General features: G+C 41.3%; 1 protein-coding gene across 1 annotated transcript; it reads left to right on the top strand.

Annotated features, from left to right (window-relative positions):
- Nucleotides 1-799: 799 nt before the first annotated feature.
- Traf6 (TNF receptor associated factor 6) lies at nucleotides 800-24,080 on the top strand. Its single transcript, XM_055599858.1, has 8 exons — nucleotides 800-954; nucleotides 3,851-4,014; nucleotides 7,437-7,754; nucleotides 11,390-11,540; nucleotides 12,977-13,135; nucleotides 14,389-14,460; nucleotides 16,991-17,068; nucleotides 19,154-24,080. Exons 3-8 carry the CDS (start codon nucleotides 7,459-7,461, stop codon nucleotides 19,988-19,990), a joined length of 1,593 nt encoding a protein of 530 aa, XP_055455833.1. The 5' UTR covers nucleotides 800-954; nucleotides 3,851-4,014; nucleotides 7,437-7,458; the 3' UTR covers nucleotides 19,991-24,080.
- The last annotated feature ends 1,994 nt before the right edge of the window (nucleotides 24,081-26,074 follow it).

Here is a 26,074-nt window from a genome sequence, read left to right as displayed (position 1 = left end):
TTAAGTGTTTCTCTGCCATTTGATATTCCTCTGTTGAGAATTCTCTGTATAGCTCTGTACCCCATTTTTAATTGGATTATTTGGTTTGTTGGTATGCAATTTCTCGAGTTCTTTATATATTCGGGATATTAGCTCTCTATCAGAAGTAGGGTTGGTGAAGATCTCTTCCCACTATTGGCATTCATTTATTTACATGTATTTACTTACCTTGCCTAGCAACCAAGCATAGATTAAATAACTTAATCTAAATTCACAGGGCTTATAAAGGGCGAAAGACTGGTTTTGAAAGCGCACATTCTAGTTTCAGGCTATGTAGTCGTGACACTGTAATACTTTCCCTATCAGATGGAGAAAGTATCTATCCGTATCTAGTTAAATTCGCATCTAGTTAAACTGGGGATTCAAAATATCTCTCCTGTAGCCACTAGTAGAGATGGCAACAAATGTTAGGTTCTGCCTACTGAGAAAACTCCTTTGCGAGAAGGGCGGAGTAAGGGAGGGATTTAAAAACTCCTAAGGGTCAAATTTCTCCTGCTTGCATAGGAAATCTAAATATATATATATATATAATTTGGGATCACGGCTATCTACGCTATTGATCCTGCCGTCACCGTCAAATTCCCCCCTGTACACAGGCGCGCGAGCACGCGCACGTACGCTCACACAGCCAAACTTCCAGGCGGGCCTGAGCGCTGCAGCGTGGAGGACCACGGGCAGGGGGCGCGCTCTCCCACAGGGCCGCTCCGTCTCGGGGTGCGCGCCCCTCCGCTCCTGGCTAGCTGAGAAGGCGGAAGCCGCGGCTGGGGCTGAGGCTCCGGCCGTCGGCGGACGGAGCGGCCCCGACCCTCGAGCCTGGAGTTTGGCGTCGGAACAACCCGGTCTGGGATCGCCGCGTGTGTCGGCGGCCCGGGGAAGCCATCCCGGTCGGCGGTGGCGTCTCGGCGTGCGCGAGCGGTGAGTGAGCGGCTTCGAACTTGAGTTCTGGCGGCCCGCGGGCCCCAGAGTGTCCCCCGCGGGACAGGGACGTGTCGCCACGGGCCTCCCAGAGACGGGGGCGGCCATCCCTCTGACCTCCCTCGGGTGGAAATCCGCCCCCTCTCCCCTCCAGTCCGGGTAGCCCTAGGACCCCCGGTCTCGGCCCAAAGCCACCTATGTCCCTGGCGTCTCGCAGATGCAGGATGCGCCCGCTGTCCTCCCACGGGCCGGGGCGCTCTCCTTCCCCTCCCCGTGGCTGCTCTCGCCCCCACAGGTCCTGGACCCTCCCCTGGATTTGGGAGTCTCTCCAGGCGTTCCTGTCGCCTCCCGGCTGACCGCATCCCACTCCTCAGCCCCTCTCATCCCCTCCTTGTGTTTCCCCCTTGCCTGGGAAGGAAATCGCCTTCTTGCTGGGTTTTCCCGTCCCTTTCAGCTTAAATTAAAAAGAAAAAAAGAAAAAAAAATCCCATCAATCTTCCAGAGTGCAGGGGAAAAACTTTCTGTGTTCCCTGTTTAATTCGAGAGAGGTAGCAAGTTAAAAAAAAAAAAAAAAAAAAAAAAAGTGATGACACACCAGTGTTCCTCCCCACCCCTGCACTCTAGCGATTGTTCCAGACACCGTGTTGCTAAAGCTGTTCCTAGTATTTGCCTTCAGGGGAACTCCAGATGAGACTTAGACTGTCTTCGTGTGTGGACAGAAAGCACCTAAAGCTTAGATGTATAGGATTTGCTTGTTTCTCTGAGAGCAGGTGATTAGCTTGCTACACAAACCTAGAAACGAGAACAACTTGTCACATCCCAAGTGTGGGCTTTGTAACTTGAGCTGCTGCCTCCTTTGATGATGCTCGGCGGTAAAGGGGCTTTTTTTGTGGGGAGGGGGGGTGGAGGGTGGCGTGTAGATGGTTTGGTGTCATGTGACTAGAGGAAAGTGTTTGAGCCCGTAGCTGGCCACATGATGGACACAAGAATCATATCTGAGTTTCAGCCTTCATGCACAGTATGTGCTACTTCAGAATCATAGCCTTGCTTTTCTTGCTTGTCTTGATAGATACTGCTAATAAATTTTGGTCACTTGGCTTCTTCGGTAAGCGATTGTCCAAAATCCTTGGGTTTTGGAGGAGCATACAATCCTTGAGTAAGGAAAAGCTCCTTGAATTTGGGCTAAAACTAAATTACATCAACCGAATAGAATATTTGTACCATTTCTTAACCTTTGTAGCTGCAGGTCTTTGCATTTTACAAATGGATGTTTGAGGACTTGGTACATGGTGTTAGTAAAGAAGTTTGGGTTTTTGTTTTTTATGCCATTATTTAGTGTTCTCGTGTGTGTGTGTGTGTGTGTGTGTGTGTGTGTGTGTGTGTGTGTAAGTGTGTGTGTGTAAGTGTGTGTGTGTAAGTGTGTGTAAGTCTTCTTGCATAAGCTCACCTGTGGAGGTCACAGGAAAAGTCACTTCCCTCATTTTTCCACCAACTGAGCCTGTTATAGTAGAGAATTAAAGGTAACTTGTCAGTATTCTTTCTTTCAGGTGGCTTTGATTTATGAATTACGCCAGCTGACTTAAAATATATGCTTTCAAGACATAACTTACCCATTTCTTTAGTTTCACACATCCTAGTGTTGGCATCTGGTTTTGTGGGTCACCCTACCCTGCACACAAGACATCTAGCAGCATTGCTTTGAATTCTAATGTATACGTAGATACAGATCTGTGATACAAGCCATGATTCTGACAAGGCTAATTTCATTATTTGCTCACTGTGTAGTTGAAATAGGTTGGTAATGATTACCACCTCCGTGGAATTCATTAAAGTGTGCCTTACTAGATTCTCAGGAGTAAACAATTGCAGCCATGAAGTACCAGGTAAAGAATGACTTGAATTTCATTCTGCCCCTTCTATGCATGGAGAAAGTCACCCAAATAAGTTTAGAAACAAAAAAGCTGTAAGAAATACTTCATTATTCCAAAGCATATTACCTTATTTTAGTGAGTCTGTAGCCTGATTTTATAGCAGCTCATAAAGGGAATCCCCAGAGCATAGTGTTTCTGCACATACCACATTATGTGCTTATCTCTGTAGCAGATTCTTCTCTAAATATTAAGCTATTCATTGTAGGAAAACTAGAGATATGACTTTTTTATATGTCATTGCAACATGTAAAAGTAAAGGGAAAAATACTTAAACTTACCCCAGAAGACTGTAAACATAAAAATACCTAATGGTACTCAACTATACTTGTTTTAGCTTAAATTCCCTAACGTTAATTCAATTACAGTTCAGTTACTATAGTTCTATTAAGGTATTGCAATATATTAAATACACACCCAAACACACACATGCGCACACACACCATAGGCTTTCAGGGTTATTATCAGAAGACATTATTTGGAAGACACAAAGTTTCTGTGTTCTTAAGGTATGGGAAGTAATGAAAAAAACCTGATATTGCTTAGATTTTTTTTTTTCTAACAATAATACTACTGTTTTTTTTTTGTTTGGTTTTTTTTTTTTTACCATGAGAGCTGGAGTGTGTGTGTGTGTGTGTGTGTGTGTGTGTGTGTGTGTGTTGTGTTTGGTAAACCAGTGACTTTAATTAGGATTTTCCCTTGGGAGCATAAGTGAGGGTTTCTTTACAGGAGCATATACAACCTCACAGTGGCTACACTGCCTCAGAAAATGTTTCTCCTCCAGCAGCCTTTAACTGCAAATGAGACTCAGAGAAGGGTAATGCTTTGTGAACTCTTCCCCCAACCTTGGCTATGTTCCCCAACTTGAAAATGTTAAGGAGGGATCTTTATCTTTTTAATTAATTAGTTAATTAATTAATTGTATTTATGTATGTGTGTATGTGTATCTGTATGTCTCGTGTGTGTAGCCCACAGAAGCCAGAAGGTGTCAGATCTCCTGGAGCTGGAAGTATAGGCTATTGTAAGCCTTCTGACATGGGTCCTGGGACCAAACTTGGGTCTTCTGGAAGAACTGCGTGTGTTCTTAACCGCCAAGCCATCTCTGCAGCTACCAAGGAGGGATCTTGAGCAGGTAATCTGCTGCTGACAGAGTTCAAGAATGCAATGGCCTTGTCAGTCCCAGAAGACAGCCGTCCCCTTCACACCTTCCTTATGTTTTTGTCTCTCCTTTGTCCATGGATGCTTGTTATAAATTTTGATATAGTTTGGTGGGTTGTTGTTGTTGTTGTTTTGAAACAGGGTTTCTCTGTATAGCCCTGGCTATCCTGGAACTCACTCGGTCAAGCAGGCTGACCTCAAACCCAGAAATTGCCTCTACCTCAAGTACTAGGACTAAAGGTTTGTGCCACCACTACTCAGCTGCTTATGTAGGTTTTTAAGAGTGCACTTACAGCCTGGTATGGTGGCTCGTGCCTTTAATCCCAGCACTTGGGAGACAGAGGCAGATGGATCTTTGTGAGTTTGAGCCAGCCTGGTCTATAGAATGACTTCTAGGGTAGCCAGGGCTACATACAGAAACCCAGTCTGGGGGGTGGGGAGGGCACTTACAGTACTCTCCTTCAGTGGAAATCCTTTTAAGGAATTGTTGCTGCCAGGCATGTTTTCCTAGGAACATGTAGTTCATAAAATAACTCTAATCAGATGACATTCAAGCCTTGAGCTGGACGGCAAGAAAGCAGTAGAGAGGATGTCTGTAACCTGATTTTAAACTAAACGTGTGGCAAGAAAGGAAGGCTAAATTCACTCGTGTTTGTCATCTGGCTAGCACTTAGATATGTGCTGTGCAGCTCAGTAACAAATATAAATGTCTCAGAAGTGACGTTACTAAGCAAAGCAAAACAAAACAGCTTGCAAGTTTACAGGTTGAACTGTATCCATTGTTATCAAGGGTATATAAAATGGGCATTCTTGTATATGCTCTCGAGTGAAGATTGGAAATCCTTTGATATATACTGGATAAGCAACATCACTTACCAGAAAAAATTTTTAAATTACATGCCCTTTGACCCAACACTTCTACATTTAGAAAACGTGACTAAGGATGAAGGTACAATTCTACATTTAGAAAACATGACTAAGATTGTGCATGAAAAGGAACATAACAAAATCTATAATCCATAGTTTGGCCTAACTATCATTGTCCCCAAATGTGAAGGCAGTAAAGGAGATCTTAAACTTAGTCCTTGGACAAAGGCATGCATGGCTAGTTCTGCTGTGTGTCACTATCTCTTAATCCCCTTGTCTTCCAGTCTGAATGATCCATTCCTAGGAGCTCACATTGGAAATGGCAAGGCTTTGGGAGATAACTTCAACTTTTCAAAATTGCATCAAAAATAAACTGGGGTGAAGTCTCTGTTGGATCACTGGAGTTCTATCATAATGCTGGACAACACTTAAAAAGAAATGAATCTTAAATGACTTTTGTCAAAACAAAGTAGTACAGAAGTGGCTAAGCTCTGGGGTCAGGTAGACTTTAGGGTTTGATCCAGCTCTGTTGCTTCACTGGTGATCTTGGGCAGGTTGACCTATTTAAGCTTCATTGTTTCGCTCTGTTAAGCATAAAACTGTCTGAAATAGTAACTTGTTCTGATAGCCAGGTACAGCTCTCAGGATTAACACGTCATCCTCGCAGGAACTCTTAGATAGAACCTGTTACAACCTCATTTGACAAGAGAGGAAACTGAAGAATAGCAGGATTATCCACTCAAGTTGTGACCAAGTGACTGAGAAAGGCCTGGATTTAGACTGTCCAACTTAGCCCTGAGCTCTGCACTGTGCCACAGTACTGTCATGCAGCCAGAGCACTGCCGCTCTTAGGTTTTGGTGTTTTGTTTCGTTTGTTTTAAGATTTATTTTATTTGTCATTATTTATATGTGTGTCTACTACATGTGAGTTAGGTGATTATAAATGCCAGATCCCCTGGAGCCAGAGTTACAGGTGGTTGTTATCCACCCAACATGTGAAGGAATGAAACTCAGGTCCCCTGGAAGAGCTTGTAACCTCTGAGCCGTCTTCCAGCCCCTCCTATTTCTTTGTAGGTGTCTATCACATAATGATGAGATGGCTTGAGGCGTCTGGAAAAGTGGAAAGATTGTGATGTGGGTACCCATCTTTATTTCCAGGGGATCGCACCTAGAGCCTCACGTGCCAGACAAGTCCTCTACCATTGGGCTGTTTCCATAGCCCTCTTTGGACTGTTCTGAAGCAAGGTCTCACTAAGTTGTCTGGAATTCACCATCCTCCTGCCCTTGCTTCCCTAGTAGTTGGGGTTACAAACCTGCCCCATAGGCCCAACTGAGAACTTCCTTCTTTTTTTTTATTATTGTTATTATTATTGGGGGAGGGGTGATACATTTATGTATTGCTGTGTGAGAGAGGAATAGGTCTGAAGGTCAAAGGATAACTTGTGGCTTCCAGAGATTGAACTCAGGTGGTCAGGTTTAGAGACAAGCACTGTTCTGATAGCTACTGCTTAATCCTCCATTTGACAAAGTGGCAGAGTTTTGATACAGCCAGACATAGAGAGGTAATTGTCTGCTGTGTTGGCTAAAGGTTTGCATTCTGCTTCTAGAAGTATAGTTTACATTAGGTTTTTCCTCAAGGATAATTATCTAAGCTAAAGACATGGCTGGTTATAGGTGTTACAATTTGCTTTTACATGTTCACATCTCACGTATGTAACATAACAGTTTAAAATTTGAAGGCAGCTCTCTGTTCCTAGTAACAATAGTTTTCCATAGGCAAAGAAACCTCACATGTTTTTCCAGTCATTAGTAATGAAACATGGTCATCTGACTTGGCTGAAGGCAGGAGACAAACATAAACTTTTAAATCCCATTCTTTCCATATACTAGAAATGGCCACACTGAGCATTTAGAAATCTTCATGGAATTTTAGATACAGAAGAAGAAACAAAGTTCCGAGTGGTTTCAGTTACTTGCCCCAGATCACACAGCCACTACTGGCTGGTGTTTGGTCACTTGGTTCCCTGCTGGCTGCACTGTTCTCTTCAGCTCAGAATAGCTAACAGATCTTCAATATGACATAAGGAACTTCCTCGGGGCTGGAGGGATGGCTCAGCCATTAAAGTCTAGGCTCACAACCAAAAATATAAGAACTTGTGAAAAATCCTGCACTGTGGTCTGGGCATGACAGTGCTCTCAGTCACTATAAACAGGAATAGAGGAGAATGATGTGACTGGAGCACTGTTCTTTTTTAACCTTCTGTTGTCGATACATTACACCAGGACCTTCCCTTAAAGAGTCGGTCTAGTCTTTGTGTTCTGCATAGGTAAATCATAAACATTTTAAAGGAGGGAATTCACATAACTTACCATGAAGTGGTAGTCATATGAAACAAAGCTCAAAACACTTTAAAAGTTATTTTGTAAATAATATTAAAAGTGTGTGTGTCCTGGGTGACTAGTATAGATAAGCTGTAAGTTGCATGTAAAAGCATTTTTGTTGTTGTTTTTCTTTTGCTGTGTTTACAGATCGACTGATAACGAAGCTACTATGAGTCTGTTAAACTGTGAAAACAGCTGTGGGTCCAGCCAGTCCTCAAGTGACTGCTGTGCTGCCATGGCCACTTCCTGCAGTTCTGCAATGAAAGACGACAGTGTGAGTGTATCTACCTCCACGGGGAACATCTCCAGCTCCTTCATGGAAGAGATCCAAGGATATGATGTAGAGTTTGACCCACCTTTGGAAAGCAAGTATGAGTGCCCTATCTGCTTAATGGCGTTACGGGAAGCAGTGCAAACACCATGTGGCCACAGGTTCTGCAAAGCCTGCATCATCAAATCCATCAGGTATCTGATTTTAAGAGAGAACAGTGCCCTATAACAACCAGATGCAAAGAGCATGTCAGAAACATGCTAAGAACAGGCAGACAGGGAAATCTGCTCTTGTGAAAACGGAGTGGACAGAAAAGTTAGATAGGTAGGGCCCTATCCCAGTATATACTGCAGTATGAAAGGAGACTTCTGTGTCTTCTCCTCCTTGACCTCCAGCTAAACTGGAGAGTGAATAGCTACTTCCGCTTCAAGCAGTTCTAATGCAGACTAGGGGAGGATTCTATGGTTCATGAAAGTAGTATTTTTAACTTGCCTTGAATTATGCTACTACAACAGTAGCTTTCAGCCTGTGAGGTCAAAACTCCTTTGGAGGTCGGAACAACCCTTTCACAGGGGTCACATATCAGATATCCTGCATATCAGATATTTGCATTATAATTCATAACAATAGCAAAGTTACAGCTATGAAGTAGCAACAACAGCACTTTTATGTTTGGGGGTGTTCACCAGAACATGCAGAACTAACTGTATTAAAGGGTCGTAGCAGTAGGAAGGTTGAGAACCACTGTATGATAAAGCCAACCAGGTGAGGAATGCTGATTCTGTGAGTGATCATACACTCTGTTTTAAGCTGTGGTGAGTTCTGTTGCCTCCTGTCTGTGAGCAACTGTAAAATGACCAGCGTTTCCTTAATCCAATCCCTTCTCTCTGCTACTACTGTTGCACCCCCTCACACAGCAATATATAAATGTATTGCTTGACTTGAGCTCTCACAGGCCTTCCTCCTAGCCTTGCCTTCTCCCAGTCTTCATTACAGCAGAGTGGCCCTGGTGTACAAGTCAAATGATACCTCCTTGGCTTAGAATGCACTTCATGAGATCTTGGAGTAAGATTCCTTGGAAGGACATCTGATTCGTTTTCTGCCCTCCAAGTGCTCATTCTTGATGCTGTTCATTGTACAAGTCAGTCACGATCCTGTCTCGTTGCTGGAGTACACCCATAAATATTGCCACAACCCTGCTTGCCTTCTAGCACTCCAGATCTTTGTTACCAGGCTATTCTCTTGCTTTTTCCCTAGCACTTTTGCTGTTGAGCACCGAATAACCGATGTGTTTGGTCTGCTTCCAGCACTGGAAAGTTGTTCCTTGAGACCGAGATCTTCGGTTTTCTCTAGTTACAGGAGCAGTGCCTTCCCCACAGTAGCACTTAGTATGGGAGTGTTTCAAGTGGATTGAAACATACAAGTTCTTCATTCAGTTCAACTAGGTCCCTCCTCTTAGGTTCCATTACCTCCACACTGACCAACAGACTGTGAGCCCACATATGGATTAGTCCACTGAGGAGGTCAGAGCCCTCTTGGAGTTCCAGTCACCTCTCCAAAGCATTGAGCATTGCTGCATCAGGGACCAAACTGAAATGATTCCTAAGTAGGCTAAGGCTATCTTGGCTACTCAGTGGTCTATAAATTTTTATCTCAATTTCTGTACCAGCTTTTCAATAAAACTTGAAATTAAGGTCGCCATATCCATACTTGGGGCTTGAATTAAGATGCAAGGGAACAACACATCTCTTCGGTTTGAGGGGAAATGTGCTGCCTAGCATTAAATTAATAAGAGTTGTAGAGGAAAAGGTTGATTGTTTGTGTTTGTTTTCCAGCCGTGGCACTATAGATATTTGGGACCAGATAATTCTTTACTGTGGCAGAGTGTCTTCTCCCTGTTAGACCATTAGCTGCATGCCTGTTGTGCGTTGCTAGATGCTAACAGTATCACCTTCAGTCTAATATGTGAGATCATAGTGTCTCCTGCGTCCTCTGGTTTAGAACACAGCAGTCGGTGCTTAAGGCTCATTCTTCTGTATATGTTTTAATATAACTAGGTTTAAATGGTAGCACATGTGACATGCTGATTTCTTATAGGTAGAAATGTGCACTGTTTTATCAAGTGTCCAGGAGAATAGCTAGGTGATCTTTAGATATCTCTGTAGCAAAGTATTTTGAAAGTTGTAGGACAGTGACATGAAAAAGAAACAAGTCTCACAAAAGGAAATTTGAGGCTTTATTCCCCCATTTCCTTCAAAGCTAGTAATAGCTGCCTCCTATTGATTTCATGCTCTTAGAAAGAACCACTATAAATTCTTCATTCAGTATCATTTAAGAAATCAAAATGGATCTTGGTCTAATTTCATCTTCTTTGGATTATCTAAAACTATGGGTGATGATTTTAGATTTACTTTGTAAACTTCTTACTTTTTCTTAGATATGTATGATTTATTCCTGGCTTTCTACATTTTAAAAGTATCTGACAGTTTATTATGGGTTGGTTTTTTGTTTTTTGTGTTTTTTTTTTTTTTTTTTTTTTTGAGACAGGATACATAGTACTGGCTGTCTAGAAGCTTCCTTTTTAGACAGGCCGGCCTCCAACTTACAGAGATCCTACACCTGGCATGTATTATATAATCTTAAACAGGCCCCATAAGGATCATCCCTGGACCTCCCTTTGATTAGTTCTGTGCTGTATGTTCGCAAACTCCATGTCCAGTCATAGCAGCAAGCACTGTTGAGGACATGTTTCATTGATTGAATAAGGCTCCTGTGGCCTACCTGATTACCACATTTTGTGAGACAAGATTGAAACCCCCTTAGATGGCTGGAGAAATGGCGATGTGGTTAAGAGTATTTACTGCTCTTGCAGAGGGTTCAAATTCCATTCTCAGAACCCCCTGTAAGGTGGTTTATAACTGACTGTAACTACAGCTTCCATAGGATCCAGCACCTCTGCTTATACCTATCCACAGAAACATACACAAAATTCAAAATAAAGATAGAATCTTAAAAAGAAATTCGACTCCAGACATCTTGCGTGGTACACACCTTTAATGCCAGCACTCGAAAGGCAGAGGCAGGTGGATCTCTGTGAGTTCAAGACCAGCCTGGTGTACACAGTGAGTTCCAGGACAGCCAGGGCTACATAGTGAAATTCTGTTTGGGGGGGGGGGGGGGGGGAGGAAGGCATATATTTTGAGAGGAAAGGCAGATTCCTCAGCTTCCTGAAGATGTTTTTTCCCACCATAAGAATATACTGGCATGCCAACACAGAGGCCCTATAACACTCTACTATAGTTCACTCTACATATGCAAATAAAATCATCCTTTTGTTGCTCAGGAACTGGAGTAATGAGGCCTCATTTCATAGCTTCCCAGAGACCTCAGAAGGATCCTGCTAACTCATTCAACTTTTGTTTGTAACTAACCAATAAATTGTCCATGTTGCTAATATTATGAGCAGCATAGTCTGTCTTCTTGGTAGACTCTAGGTATTACAAAGCACAGGCCAGCCAGATTGCCAGAATTTATCCCTAACTAAACTTCACTTGATGTTATGCCAATCAAACTGATTTAGTCAATGTTTTGCTCATTTTCTAACTCAAATCTATGCCACAATCTGTAATGTGTTAGCTTTTGATAGATAGTCAGTGCTAGTTTGCGTTCATTTCATAAATGAGTTCATAAACTCAACAGTACACATACCATTTTGGTGTTGCTGTGCAGTGTAGTGCATTCTGTTGTTTCATATGGAGAACTGAAGTTAGTTCTCCAACGTGGATGGTTTAGGATACTCACTAAGTTCTAAGTTCTCTTCTTCTCTTAGGGATGCAGGTCACAAGTGCCCAGTTGACAATGAAATACTGCTTGAAAATCAACTGTTTCCTGACAATTTTGCAAAGCGAGAGATTCTTTCCCTGACAGTAAAGTGCCCAAATAAAGGCTGTTTGCAAAAAATGGAACTGAGACATCTCGAGGTATTAAGGATGTTTTCTGGCTGTTGTCATAATTGTCATCTCTCAAGCATAATGATTTTGCTTTGTATTCTGTGTATTATTACAGCTAGCAGATCAGGAATGGCTAATAAATTCTTGCCAAATACTAATGACCCTTTCATCATTGAATGTAAAAAAGAAAAAAATAGAAAATTTTTTTTTCGTTCTGTTTTGGCTTCATCCCAGCGATAAAAATAAGTCTGTGTTCTTGGGAGTTTTTCAGATCAGGACAGCTACAGTATAACATTTGTATAGCTCCTTAATTGCAAGAGTTACATTTTAACCCTATAACTTTATTCCTCTCCTTTTGAAATAAAACAATAAATGTCTTATAGTCATCATCTCAGTACCTTCTTCATACTTTCAGTTTCTAAATTGCATATTGCATTATTCACTAAATAAAATGTTTATATATTTAAGAATTATCTGAAGCAATGAGATAATTTTCTTTTTAATTAAAATAGATCAATTCTTTGATTTTTCTTAACCAAAAATCAAATATCAGTAATAATGAATGTTTAGGGCATATTTGAAATCTGTCCCTTTTATTTAGCTCTTTCTCTTTTTTAAAAAATATTTATTTGTGTTTGTGTGTATGTGTGTGTGTGATTGTATGCCATGTGTGTGCAGGTGCCCATGGAGGCCAGAAGAGGTGTTGGATCCCCCAGAGTTATAGGCAGTTGTTATCAGCCCAGTGTGAGTGCTGAGAACAGAATTCAAGTCCTCTTGAAGAGCAGCAGTCACTTTTAACCACTGAGCCACCCTTTCAGCCCTTTTTGTGGGAGTGACCCTTTTAGGACAGTACAAATTACTAATCTAGAAATCTAAATTCTTTCTAAAACTTCCCTACCTGGAAGTTTTGTGACCTCAAGACTTCACATTCTTTTTATAAACGATATCCACAATTATTATTTGAAAGACTCCATTAAAGTCTTCATACTGTGTATAGCTAGAGAATGTGGGCTTTAGTCACGGTTCTAATTTGGTTTCTCTGACCAAAAACAGTTTAGGGTAAGTAAGGGCTTATTTGGCTTACAGTTCCAGATCCTGGGCTGTTACTGAGGAAGTTAGGTCTAAACCATAGAGAGAAATTAGAGTAATACAATTTGCTGGCTCACTCACACGTCCTTACTCAGCCAGCTTTTTCATACAGTCTAGGCCTGCGCAGGGAATGGTACCACTCCCAGTGGTCTGGGCCCTCCTACATCATTTAACAGTCAAGACAGTCCCTATAGACATGCCCACAGGCCAGTATGATCTGAGCAGTCCTTCAGTTGACACTCCCTTCTTGGGTGACTTGGGTTATTTCAAGTTAACAATTAAAACTAATTCTGAAAGAAAAAATTGTATTCTTAAAAGAGACTGTCTCTATAAAACTTTTTTAGGGTTTTCAAATGCTAATAATTTGCTTTATACAGGATCATCAAGTCCATTGTGAATTTGCTCTAATGAATTGTCCTCAGTGCCAACGTCCTTTCCAGAAGTGCCAGTTTAATACACACATTATTGAGGACTGTCCCAGGAGACAGGTTGCCTGTGTAAACTGTGCTGTGGCCATGCCCTATGAAGATAAAGAGGTATGTTAACTGCATTTTAAGTGACCATTGGATGGGCTAGTATTAGAGAAGAATGTAACTGCAAAAAATGAATTCACATTCTCAGCTTTTACAAAATAATTTTAAGAAAGAAATGAACTTTCAGAGAACCCACAGTTCATAAGCGTGGAGTTTGCGTTTTCATATCCTTAAAAAGCATTTTAATCTAGTTACTGGGAATGAACAAAAGCTGCTAGGGCAGGTATATGCTGGTTTATTTCCCTTTCTGAACTTTAATGTATAATGTGATTGCAGGCTAACAAGTAGTATGATTACTATGTAGGCTTTATCCACATAGAATAGCTCATAAAGAATGTGAGCTATTGCATCTGTAAGAAACAATTCATTAAATACAGCAAAGTGTGTTTCACAGATGCTATGTCATTGACTTCATTCACTTTTTAATATGCATATTGTACTTCAGTTAACCTTTAAAAGGAAGCATTATGGTGCCTCGCCATAAACCAGTTGTTTTTATTCAGTTGGGATGTAAAGAGGCTAACTAGTTTCATTGCAGTTGTCAGTGTCCCAGCAACATTGAAATCCTACCCTTCGACTCTTAATAACCTGCATTATTTTATGCTCTTTTGTAACTGATACTCAGTTACTTCCTTAAACTTCTGTTCTTCTCAATTAGTTCCTTAGAAAATTGAGCGTTTTATATTTAGTATGTTGATAGTCAAAAGTCATCTAACTTGCTAATAATAAATATATAAAGTCTCATTCATGATTGGAACTAATTTGTACCTTTTTCAACTTGAATCGATGAGGAAGGTAGGTTGTCTATTTTTTGGCATATCAGTTAAACCAAAGCTACTGTGTCCTAGAAAATGGGACTCCCCCTTCTGAGAACTTAGGCACCGAACTTTGTGCCCTAATGCTTGTTTGTTCGTTTGTATACTTTAACTTACTGGAAGTAATTGTTAACTTGTCATGCTACTGCTAAAAACTTTTGCTTTTGGAGAACTAAAACACCATGAAGTGCTATCCATGCTAATCAGGGGTACTCTGCCTCGAGTTAAAAGAAATGGCCTAACTAACTCTGTTTTGCATGCTGACATATTCTTTGAAGGAGTCTGAAGATTGGGCCTCACTAACTAGCAAAAGCCTCACACTTAACTCTACATCAACAAATGCCCTTCGTTTGCTCACAGTGAAAAAAATTACTATCTATAAAAATCAGTCTTTGTACTTTTTCAGATTTTCTCATATCTTAATTCTCTCATACAACCCAGATCCATGATCAGAGCTGTCCTTTGGCAAATATCATCTGTGAATACTGTGGTACAATCCTCATCAGAGAGCAGGTAGGACTCTCGTTTGCAAATCACTGTTTCCTTAAGAGCTGAAAGAACTGCTAGGGTTTTTTAAATTCATAATTTAAATCAATAAGGCAAAATTAGTATATGTTTAAGCATTCTACTGTACAAGTATAAAAATTAATGTAAGTAATAAATATTTCAAAGGAACAAAAATTATCATTTTTAGGTGCTTAAAATTCCTGAGTCATTTGCATGATACTTTATATGTAGTTATATGAATTCCATTGGTAAGCCAGGCATGGTGGCATACACCTTTGATCTTAGCACTCAGAAGGCAGAGGCTGGTTGATCTCTGTGAGTTCAAAAGCAGCCAAGGCTCCCAAGTACAGGCAAAGAAATGAATCAAAACTGAACCAAACTGTTCAGATCAAAACAACTGAAAGTAAAAGGCCACTTAAAGAAAAGCCAGACTTGTAGAGGAACATACTTACACATTGAAATGAGGGCCCGATTGCCTGAGACTGGCTGAGACAACAGGGAAATAGGAGAAAGCTCATCTGCTCAGTGGCACAGCACTGTGCTGCGCCAGTGCCTGGAGCATGCAGAGGGCTTCCGGAACCGTAGCCTCCCCAGCCACGGTGAACGTCATTAAAGGCAGCAGCTGTAATAGGAAATGTTATATTTTTAATTTATTAGTAAAGAAAGGAAAATTACATCCGGTTGCTCTCTATTGACATTTAGGGAGTTTACCCACAAGGGATGAATATTAGTCACTAAATCTGTGTGTGCCCAAAAATGTCTGTACGTGAAAAGACCCACTGATTATCATACTGGTAGAAGAAGCATAGGACCCGCCCCTTGACTAAATGTTTCCATGTCTCTGTTAGGAAAGTAGTGTTTTTCCAAAAATCCTAATTTGAAAGTGTTAAATATTTGCTTATGAAATCATCTCACACTCCTGGTTTTCTTTTTTGTTTTCAGTTAATATTTAAAGAAAACTGTTGTACAAACGTTCAACAAAGATGAAATTTAATAAAGACAGAAACCGTAAATGAAACACCAGAAAAACTGATCTTTGATTTTCGATGTGACATTCACTTCACCTCAACCCACAACTATGGCTCAATATCTAGAGAAAACTGGGCTCTACTTTCACTCATTTTCCTCCCTCCCTCTTCCTGTCCTTCATCCCTTTTCTCCTCCTCCCTTTCTTTTTTCCTTTACTTTCTCCTTTCTGTGCTACGGCTTTCCATCCCAGGTCCACACATGCTAGGCAAAGTGTACTCCACCAGTGAGCTGCCTGTCCAGCCCCTTGCTACCTTTTCTGTGTTTTGTTGGTTTTTGGTTTTTTTGAAACAGAGTCTCTCCGTGTAGCCATGGGTGGCCTAGAATTCACTGTGTAGACCAGGCTGGTCTCATACTAACGGAGATCCACCTTTGGGTGCTGGGATTAAGGGCATTTGTCATCATACCAGGCTAGCTTGGTACCATTTTTAAAATATGTTCTCCTTTAATGCAGCTCACCCTATAGAAGGTACCTTTGACCCCCAAATCAAAAACTGAAATTTCTCTGCCATGTCACCATGGTGCACATGACTGTCCTGGCAGATGTTCTCACGAGCATCAGCAATGCTGAGAAGAGAGGTCCTCAGGCTGTGCTCCAAAGTCATTGTTCAGTTCTCAGCTGTGATGATAAAGCATGGCTACTTGGTAAATTTGTGATCACTGATGATCGCATAGCTGGGGAGGTCATTATGAACCACACAGGCAAGTGTGGAATGGTCAGCCCTAGATTTGACAGCTCAAAGACAGAACAATCGACCCTCATCCTGTCAGTTTTGCTTCATGGTACTGACAACCTCAGCTGGCATTGTGGACCACAAAGCAAGATAAGAGCACAGAGGCAGGAAAATCCTGGGATTCTTTTTCTAGAGATGTAAAACCCATAAGAAAAAGCCTTTGTGGACTGTGCTTGGGGTCAGTCTTTTTGAACCTTTCCAGCAGAATAGCAAATACCCAGCAGCATTGGTTGTACTGACTGGTGACACTTCTCTTGAAGCAACTAAGACAGTCCTGTGACCACACCTTCACCAGAGTTGAGGCTGGGTGCTGTGTCCAGCCCAGGATGGTTGTGACTCTACCGTAAAACAGCCAAGGTCCCCGGTAGAACCAAAATATGCCAGGATTTCAAAGATAAGATGATCTATGAAAGATTGTCATATGGGAAGTAATGGATCTATTCAGTGGCTTTATTGAATGTCTTATTGAATGTCCTATACCACAGAGAGAAGGCTTTGAGTTTGCTCTGAGTTGTCAGGAGCGTTTCCTTGAAAAATGCCACAAGAGGGCACCAGTTCCCTACAGTAGAAATAAACTCATCTTAAGAAATGAAGTTTAGTGAATTGAGAGGTGATATTATAAGGTGTTAATGTTTAATTTGTCTCCAGTTGTGAAGAAGCCACTGGTAATACATAGTCTTGCTAAGCGTGAGGTAATTTTATTTTTAAGTGTACTATCATCTTCTAGAGCATGATATGCAGGGAAGACATTCTTCAGCCTTCTTTTTGATTTTCAGATGCCTAATCATTATGATCTAGACTGCCCAACCGCTCCAATCCCTTGCACATTCAGTGTTTTTGGCTGTCATGAAAAGGTACGTTTCTTTGAATTCTGAAATATGAATTTTAAAAATATATACTCAGATCTATGGCCTATTGAAGAATACTAACAAATTTAAATTTAAGTTTTTATAAAACATCTATATAAACACTGTTGATGTAAATTATTATGAATATCAATGCAATTAAACACAGATACTTACCAGTGGCTGAAGTATTTAGGTAGGCATGACTGAACATGTTTAGACTAAGTCTTTGTCTTTTTTAATTTGTGCGTATACACACATGGGCACAAATGCACATCAGTATGTATGTGGGTAGGTGTGTCCTGGCATTCATGTCAAAGGACAGCTTATGGGAGTGAGTTCTCCCTTTCCACCATGCAGATCCCAGGGCATCAAAGAGTTGTCCTTCTGGGTGGCAGGCACCGCTGAGCCATCCTACCAGCCTGTGGACTGAATCTTAACAGGTGGGATAAAACAATGTTCCTGGCAGCCCTGGACAGTGGCTCAGTAGTTCCTAGCACTAGCCTACATCCGATGGTTCACAGAGGCCTGGAGCTCTAGCCCCAGAGGATCCTCTGGCCTGTGTAGTGCCTGCATTCACATGTACATCCCAAACACAGACATACACACTTACCCATCGTTTAAAATAAAATAAAATTTTACAAAAAAATGAAGTTCAAGAAGACAAGGGAAAGTGAGTAAGTGTGATTTATTAAAGTATTGTTTTGTCTTAGAGTTTCTCTTCTTTATTTATTCAACCCAGCAACAACATGGGAGATCTAAAGTAGAATAAGGAAAATCAGCATCTGAGATTTTTCACTAACAGTTTCCAAAATAAGGGCAGCAAGAGTAATGAAAGTGAGTGGAGAGATGTAGGAGCCCAGACATGTTCAGGAGGGAAGGTCGAATAGTAAGTAGATAGCAGTAGAAGAGAAGAGAGGGTCATCCAGAATGACTGCAGGTTCCTAGCCTTAGTCACTGGGTCAGAGGGAAAGACTTGAACAAAAAGAGTGAACACAGGCAGAACCATACAGGTGGGAGCTGAAGAAGAACAAAAGGTGTTTCAATGGTATTGAGTCTTCTAGCTCTGGCCCACTCGAATGGAGATAGCCCATGTGTACCTTAGAGCTCTGATTCGGGAGAGTAAGAAAGATCGGAAGTGGTATTGCAGAACTACAGAATGAGCAACACAGGAAAGAGAAGTAAACTATTCACAACAAGCGATCCAGTGAGGGGCAGTCCTGCCGCTGTCTTCCAGGTTAGCTTCCGGAAGCGGACTCCATGTGAAGTGTCTGACAGCTCACTGAGTGTGTTGGCCTTGTTCCGTCTGGGGTTTGCAACTACATATTTGCTTCCCTCTCTACTTTTACAAAATACTATAATAAAAATACCTCACAGTTTAAAAGATAAAACAGAATCGTAACACATATTTAAATGTTATAAAGAAATTCTGTAGTGTATACATAGAAAAAAACTTGAAGTATATTAAAATATTAATAAAGACAGGTAATCAGTAGCCTTTTTCTTTTTAGTCACCTATATGTTCTATTTGTAATATGTGTTGTTTTGTAATTATGATTATCATGAAACATTTAGGATTTTTGATGATCTTAGAATAGTATGGAAATGGCAGTTTGCAAAAAGTCATCATTGAAGTGGGAGCTAAAGACTTGATAGGCAGGCTCAGGTGGTTTTAAAGGAAAGGGGAGAAAATGATATTAACTAAAGGAAGCATGATCTAATGCAAAGATTTATTAGTACTATATGTTATGTTTGCATTAATCGGTATTAAATATTATGTATTCTGAGGAGCGAAACATTAGAGGAAGAGGAGCATGTGGAAAAGAGACCTGTGTGTTCATTGTCTTTGATCAGCAAAGAAGGATGAGTATAGATGCTATTTTGACAGAAGGGAGAGTTATCGGAGTGACAGCTGAGAGTGGTCATCAGTTAGCTTTAGTACAGGATTATTTCATTGGATCGGGTGACAACAAAGAAGTAATCAAGGCTTGAGAGAAATTGTGATGCGGCTTTTCAAACCTTTTGTCTGGCTGGCTAGGTCCTCCTCGTCCTCAGTGAGTGTGCTCCCGGCTTACAGCTTGTGCTTGGTTTCAGATGCAGAGGAATCACTTGGCACGACACCTGCAAGAGAATACCCAGTTGCACATGAGACTGTTGGCCCAAGCTGTTCACAACGTGAACCTCACTCTGCGTCCATGTGATGCTTCCTCTCCGTCCCGGGGTTATCGTTCAGAGGACCCAAATTATGAGGAAACTGTCAAACAATTGGAGAGCCGCCTAGTAAGACAGGACCATCAAATCCGGGAGCTGACAGCCAAAATGGAAACTCAGAGTATGTATGTAAGCGAGCTCAAACGAACCATTCGAACCCTTGAGGACAGAGTTGCTGAAATGGAAGCACAGCAGTGTAATGGGATTTACATTTGGAAGATTGGCAACTTTGGAATGCACTTGAAATCCCAAGAAGAGGAAAAACCTGTTGTCATTCATAGCCCTGGATTCTACACAGGCAGACCTGGGTACAAGCTCTGCATGCGCCTTCATCTTCAGTTACCAACGGCTCAGCGCTGTGCGAACTATATATCCCTTTTTGTCCACACAATGCAAGGAGACTACGACAGCCATCTCCCCTGGCCCTTCCAGGGTACAATACGCCTTACAATTCTTGATCAGTCTGAAGCAGTAATAAGGCAAAACCATGAAGAGGTCATGGATGCTAAACCAGAGCTGCTTGCCTTTCAGCGACCCACAATCCCACGGAACCCCAAAGGTTTTGGCTACGTAACATTTATGCACCTGGAAGCCTTAAGACAGGGAACCTTTGTTAAGGATGATACATTATTAGTGCGCTGTGAAGTCTCTACCCGCTTTGACATGGGTGGCCTTCGGAAGGAGGGTTTCCAGCCACGAAGCACTGATGCAGGGGTGTAGCATCCATTTGCTTGTGTTAAAAAACTAGGAACCATATGGAGAAATGGTGTCTTCCTTGCACGGTTCCAAACAAGCAGTGGGAAAGGTGGAGCATCTAGCAGCACATGTCTTATTGAGGTCACTGTCCACTTCTTACTGTCACAAATATCTGAGGTAGTTTTCATAGGAATCTACATGTTCCCAGTGTCTTCAGAAACTTAACATTTGAAGAGCCTGTTGCTCATGTGTTTGTCAGGGCACCTCTTTACTCTATTTTCATGGGCTTTTTTGTCCATATACTTTACTGTAAAAAGGCCAGAGTTAGTGTGCTGAAGCTCAATCATTTAATGATCCTAGGTGCCTTAAAAACTTGAGGCTGTTTTTAGGACATGTATGCAGCATAGTAAATGAGAGAATCACTACTGCCTTTGCTGATGCCAGGGAGACAGTTACTGCTCTGGTGTGGAGTTCTCATTTTTATGATTCCTGTGAATTTCAGAAGCTCTGAACCGAGATCCCTGGAAAGCTTAAGTTCTCATGTCCTCCCTTTCCCATTGTTCACTAAGGATCCAGGGACTGGTTTAACCCTTACTTATTTAGTGTGAACATATTGTCTGTTGAGCACCAAGTGTTTCTCTCCCGCTTGCATATTTTGAGGCTCCAGGCAGCAGCTTCAGTTTGTAATGCTGTGTTAATGTGGTTGCCAACTGTTAAGTGTTATTGCCATGTAACCTTTCTTGACTGTTCGTTGAAGCTTGGTTTCTCACCCCTGTGCATATCTTCTGTTGCTTGCAAACACAAAATCACCAGCACAAACATTAAAAGTAATTCAGTTCATCAGCCATTAAACGGCATCTCATGAATGACAACAGAAACTCTTAGAGCCAGGACACTTCAGCCCTCTTATGTACCTTTTGATTTAGCTTAGCTAATTGAAATACGGTTGATTTCCTCAAGGGGCTAGAGAAATGGCTCAGTGGTAAGAGCACTGGCTGTTCATCCAGAAGACCCTGGTTCAATTCCCATCACCTACATGGCAGTTCACAAGTGTCTGTAACTCCAGTTCCAGGGGATCTGATACCCTCACAGAGACATACATGCAAGCAAAACACCAATGCACATAAAATAAAAATAAATAAGTAGATAAAAATTGATTTCCTAGTCCAGCTCAGTGCATTGATAAGCCTGTTCTGTGGACTGTATTGGCATGGCCAGGTGTTCCTAATATGGAGAGGTGATTGTTGTGCTGCTGTGTATTTGTTAATGGCCTGTTCGTACACGACACTGTGGAATCCAGTTCTCAGGAAGCCTGATTAGAGCCTTTATAAGAACCGATGGGAATCTGTCTACTGCTTGCTGTTTACACAAAATTAAGTTTTATGGCAATTTTTAAAAAAAAGGCATTTTTATCTCCAGTTGAATCAGAGCCCCTGACCAGTGCTCAGATCTGCTGTGCTTTCCAGAAGACGCTGAGAGACCTTGACTGACGGTTCTGGTTTTCAGTTGCAGCCTGTCCCCTGCCATTGTCACTTCTTTTTGTTTTTCTCTTTGCTTCCATTCCACCCATAAAGGTAAAGTAAAGATCCTGTCGCTCACTATTAGCACAAGTTCATCATGGGTCATCAGTTGGGTTTCCTGGTACTATGTGTCCCTTAGCTGTGCTTCTAGCAGACCTGAGATGCTTGCAGTACCTCCTACCTAGGGAAACCTGCATGGCCCCTTCTCCTGTGCTTGTTTCCCAGTGAGTACATAAATACAGGGTTTTCTGAAAGTAAGCAGTAGTTATTTTTGTATTTATTTAGAAAATGCCTGAAGAAGATTTACGCAGCTACTTGAGGACTTACTTTCTTTACGTATTCTTAATTTTTTAATGTGTTCTATAATAAGCATTTTATCTGGAGAAAGTTAAGTGTCACCACAGAATATCAGCTCCCCTCCCCCTTCGAGTTGAAAAAGGAAATGATATTTTAATACTTCCTGATCACTTTTCTATTTAAAAGATGTCTGTATTAGGTAGTAAGAAGAGTCATTTCATGCCTTGGGTTTGAATTTTTTTTTTAAACTCCAGCATCTTTAGTTTTTTTGCTTAAGTTAAACTTTTCCCATCTTGCAGTTTGTCCTTCTGTAAAGCAAGTTGGACTAGCTATTTCTAGCATCTGTGTTGAGCAGTTCAGTGCTAGCAGCAGAACACTGACAGTGCTCACTAAAAGGCTTCACCTGTTGGAAACTGGTATGGCTGCCCCTGCTACTCACAAAGGCTTTACTTCAGCAGAAGTGCATCTGACTTCCAGCATTTGGTGTCTGTAAAAAGCCAACCAGTTCTTTTATGATACTTAGTCGCCATAAATTCAGAGTAAAAATAAGCTGACATTCAAAGCCAACTCATGGTTGAGTCTTACCCTAGAAAGCTGATTTCTTTATACACACTTTTTAACCACCTCCCTCCTGCACATTCTGTCCGTGAGAACCTATATAATCTAGAGCGTATTGGCCACCTTTTCTTACCAAACTAGAACATTGCTATTTTTAAAATTGTTTCTTAGAAAAAAATTTCAACTTTCTATTGGAGGTTTTTCTCCAAGTAAAATATTTTCTTATTAGAAATCAGACCAGATTATGGTTGTAGTTTGGTTATTGGTTACTGTCCATTGGCTGTTACCATTTCTAGCCATTCAGCTTTCTTTCAGAGAATGAAGAGGAGGGAAAAGTGAACTAGAAGTAAAGAAGTGCTTTTTCACCCTAATAAAATCTAACTGACAGGGGTTGGGTGTTCTCTAACAGTTAAATTCTGTGACTGTGTAAAGTTTAATTCGTACCAGGATCAAGCAAGGTTAAGACTTAACTTGCGAATTATGCCTGCAATTAGAATATCTTCTCTTTACAGAGAAGTTGCTTGTTACTGCTTTATCTGGAGTTTCTTTAATTCTCCTGTGACCAGAACATGTTTTAATTACTAGAGAGGTTACTAACTTAAGACTTTGAAGTGCCTCTCTCTTTCTCTCTCTCTCTCTCTCTCTTATTAACCCTCTTCTGAGTTGCCTCAAATGTTCTCCATTGTCTTCACATAAAATGCTATTACAATTTTTGTGGGATGTTTGTTGATTAGTTTCCGTGGTGCCTGAAGGGAATCAATAGGGCAGAGTCAACAGTCATCTGATCATCTGTTGAAATACTGACATGTCAGCATTCTCAGGATAGCTCTCATTTGCTTCATAATCTGTGTGATTATCTGTGGAATGCCTTGGTGCTTCCCGATTCCCAGAATCCAGAAACATGAAGCCAAATGTGACCAACCTGAACAAGTTCACACTGGGTCACAAGCCTTGAAGTGACTAGAAAGGGATTAACCAAGTTATTTCTCTGAGTGCCCTATGTGTCCTTGAAGCTCAGCCCCCACCCCTACCCAAAAAGTTCAGGTTAATAAAAAAAAAAAATACAACATGAAAACAATTCTAGTTGAAAATGTTGTAGAATGTGGAGAGGTGCTCCTTTTCCTGCCCTATGTCTCAGCAAAACTAGCCCTGCCTGGCAGAGAAAGGAAGGGTGGCCCGCTGGACACTTGCCACCCAGAATGTAGCTCTGTCTCCTGAAACCCCGTTCCCTTCATCTCGGGCCCCAGGAGAGGGCAGGGCTCCCGTTCTGGTCACTGCTGAATCCCCTCTTAGAATGCTGTGTTTGGGCCTGGCCAATAGTAACAACACTTACTGAAAGGCAGCATGGAAGCTGACTGGGTTCTGGGTAGCCTACTTGTCATGTAAGTCACTTGGTAAAGTGAATGTTCTCTTTTCTGCTCTTCCCCCAGGACTTTTTATTATGGCAGTCTCATAGATGGAGATATACTTAAAACCTAGCAAACATCTGCTACCTAGGATCTGCAGTAACATTTTGTTAGGTTTGCTCTGTGATGTAATAATGTAACTTGTAGTTTTTCTTTAAGACTGTTTAGTCCTGAACTAATTAAACAACATGTAGTTGTCTAAAATTCTCCTTGGAAACTTGTGATATTTTATTGTAACCACCACTTTATGCCATCTTGAAATTTGTGTGAATGTTATACGGAATTTTAATCTTATTCCTTTGTCTACAGGAGTATTTTTCATAAAGGATTTATTTGGAAGTTTCTGGGTATACAGAATTTTTTTTAAGATTTTATTTTATATATAGATATAGATATATAGATATATAGATATATACACACACACACAGTATTCTGCCCGCTTGTGTGCCTGCACGCCAGCAGAGGGCACCAGATCTCACTATAGATGGTTGTGAGCCACCATGTGGTTGCTGGGAAATGAACTCAGGACCTCTGGAAGAGCAGACAGTGCTCTTAACCTCTGAGCCATCTCTCCAGCCCTATACAGAATTTTCTAATGTTATTTCCTTACTTGATTATACATTTTGCTAATATATATGATTTCAGGATTATGTTCCCTGGAGACTAAAGATGAGTGATTTGGCATATAAATGCTATGCTAAATTTGGAGTCAGAAGATAGATTGCTGTGAAGGTCTCTGTGGCCTCTATGGCCAGCAGAATGATGATCCTCAGGATGCAAAAAGGGAGTTCAGTTCAACATGATGAAGTGGTTATTGAGTCAAACTTTGGGAGTCTGACTCCAAGTGATTTGGTTTTGGCATATTTAAGCACAGCACAATTTGGCGAAACCTTTTCTGGTGATAACTCAAGCCTGTGTATACAATATAGCATACATAAATCTCTTTGAGGAGCAAAGTAAGCTAAATAAAGATTGGACATGGCCACATCCAAACTTTATAAAGTACATGTGACACCTGCCCTGATAGTTTCTATAGACTGACTGAAAAAAAAAAAAAAATAGCTTTTGATAAGGGTCTACAAGAGGGCCACATGTGGTCTCCTACCTCACAGATTGCACAAGGGTCCCCAATCTAGGGTGCTTGTCTGTTCCCAGCCTTCCGGGTGGATGAGAGATTGCGCATTCCTTCCCTTAAAGGAACAGCCCCATGTGCTAGCATTCCAGGTTCCCCTAATGCTAATCTGTGAGGCCAAGGAGCTCCATGCCTCCTACAGATCTTGCTGCTGACTGGCCACAGAGGTTTTATTTGTGATAGTTTATCTACCTGCAAAGTGGGAACTAAAATTTCAAATATATATATTATCAAGTGGGTAATACTAATGCTTAGGTCTATTTCTGAAGGTATTTTATAGACTTAAGGAGACTGCTTATAGTTTTGTAACTGAGAAACTGTAGAAGGAAATATGACTTTATAAATTAAACTGCAGTGGTCAGATGGTCATGCCTACTGTGCTCAGAATTCTGGTGTAGAATTGCTAGGTTGTCTTTCTAATGCTCTGGACTCGGAGAATATGCACGGTGTGGGGGGAGGTGTAAAGATGGGGTGTGGATGGTAACAGTCTTGGGTTTCGGGCGAGCAGGTTTGTTTAGGGATGAATTGAAATCATTGTCCAGATTCAGTGCCCCACACTCAGCACACAAGCCACGTGATGCTGTGCAGAGCAAGCCCTGCTTGGGCCCTACCTGCTGCTGCCTTGCCCCACCTGGTCTCCCGCAAGCCAGTACAGCTAACTGCAGAACTGACCGAGAGGGAAGGCGTGAGGTTACTGTGCTGTTCAGGCTCTCTGCAGGCCACCTAACACACGGCATCTTTCCAAACCCAGGCCACAGTTGTGCACTCCCGTTCATCTCAAAGGCGTCTGGAGTTCTGTCTTTCATTTGTGTCGTAGCCATAAAAATATGGCCAAAACAACATGCCTTGAATTTTCTGAATATAAGTGTAGACTGGTATACCTTCTTCCCTCCTTTACTTCCTTATCAGACTGTATATTGCACAGTACCTTTTGAGTACTTAATTGAAATATATATATATATTTGTAAATGGTTTTAATAAAAGAACTAGGTTAATTCGTTTCCGTGTTATTCTGTTTGGGGTGCTGGGCCTCACTGTGATGAGTAGAAAACAAATACCAGGTGCTAATTTCTATTTAAAATAAAATAAAAAAAAAAAAAAGAAACTTCAAATACCTTGGCCCATAGGTAACAATAAATGAGGACTCACTGTAGTGCCTGATTTTGGCAATGATTTCTGGCCTGAAGTTTCAAGT

The sequence above is a fragment of the Psammomys obesus genome, unplaced genomic scaffold (genome assembly GCF_907164565.1).
Source record: "Psammomys obesus unplaced genomic scaffold, mPsaObe1.curated_primary_1811, whole genome shotgun sequence".
NCBI lineage: Eukaryota > Metazoa > Chordata > Mammalia > Rodentia > Muridae > Psammomys > Psammomys obesus.
Note: the sequence above shows the minus strand (reverse complement) of the source record. Positions and strands in the feature narration are given on the sequence as shown.

Coding starts and splice junctions, on each gene's coding strand:
- Traf6 (XM_055599858.1), top strand. CDS start 7,459: ATGAGTCTGTTAAACTGTGAAAACAGCTGTGGGTCCAGCCAGTCCTCA. Junction 7,755..11,389: donor TGCATCATCAAATCCATCAG/GTATCTGATTTT, acceptor TTCTTCTCTTAG/GGATGCAGGTCACAAGTGCC. Junction 13,136..14,388: donor TGCCCTATGAAGATAAAGAG/GTATGTTAACTG, acceptor CATACAACCCAG/ATCCATGATCAGAGCTGTCC.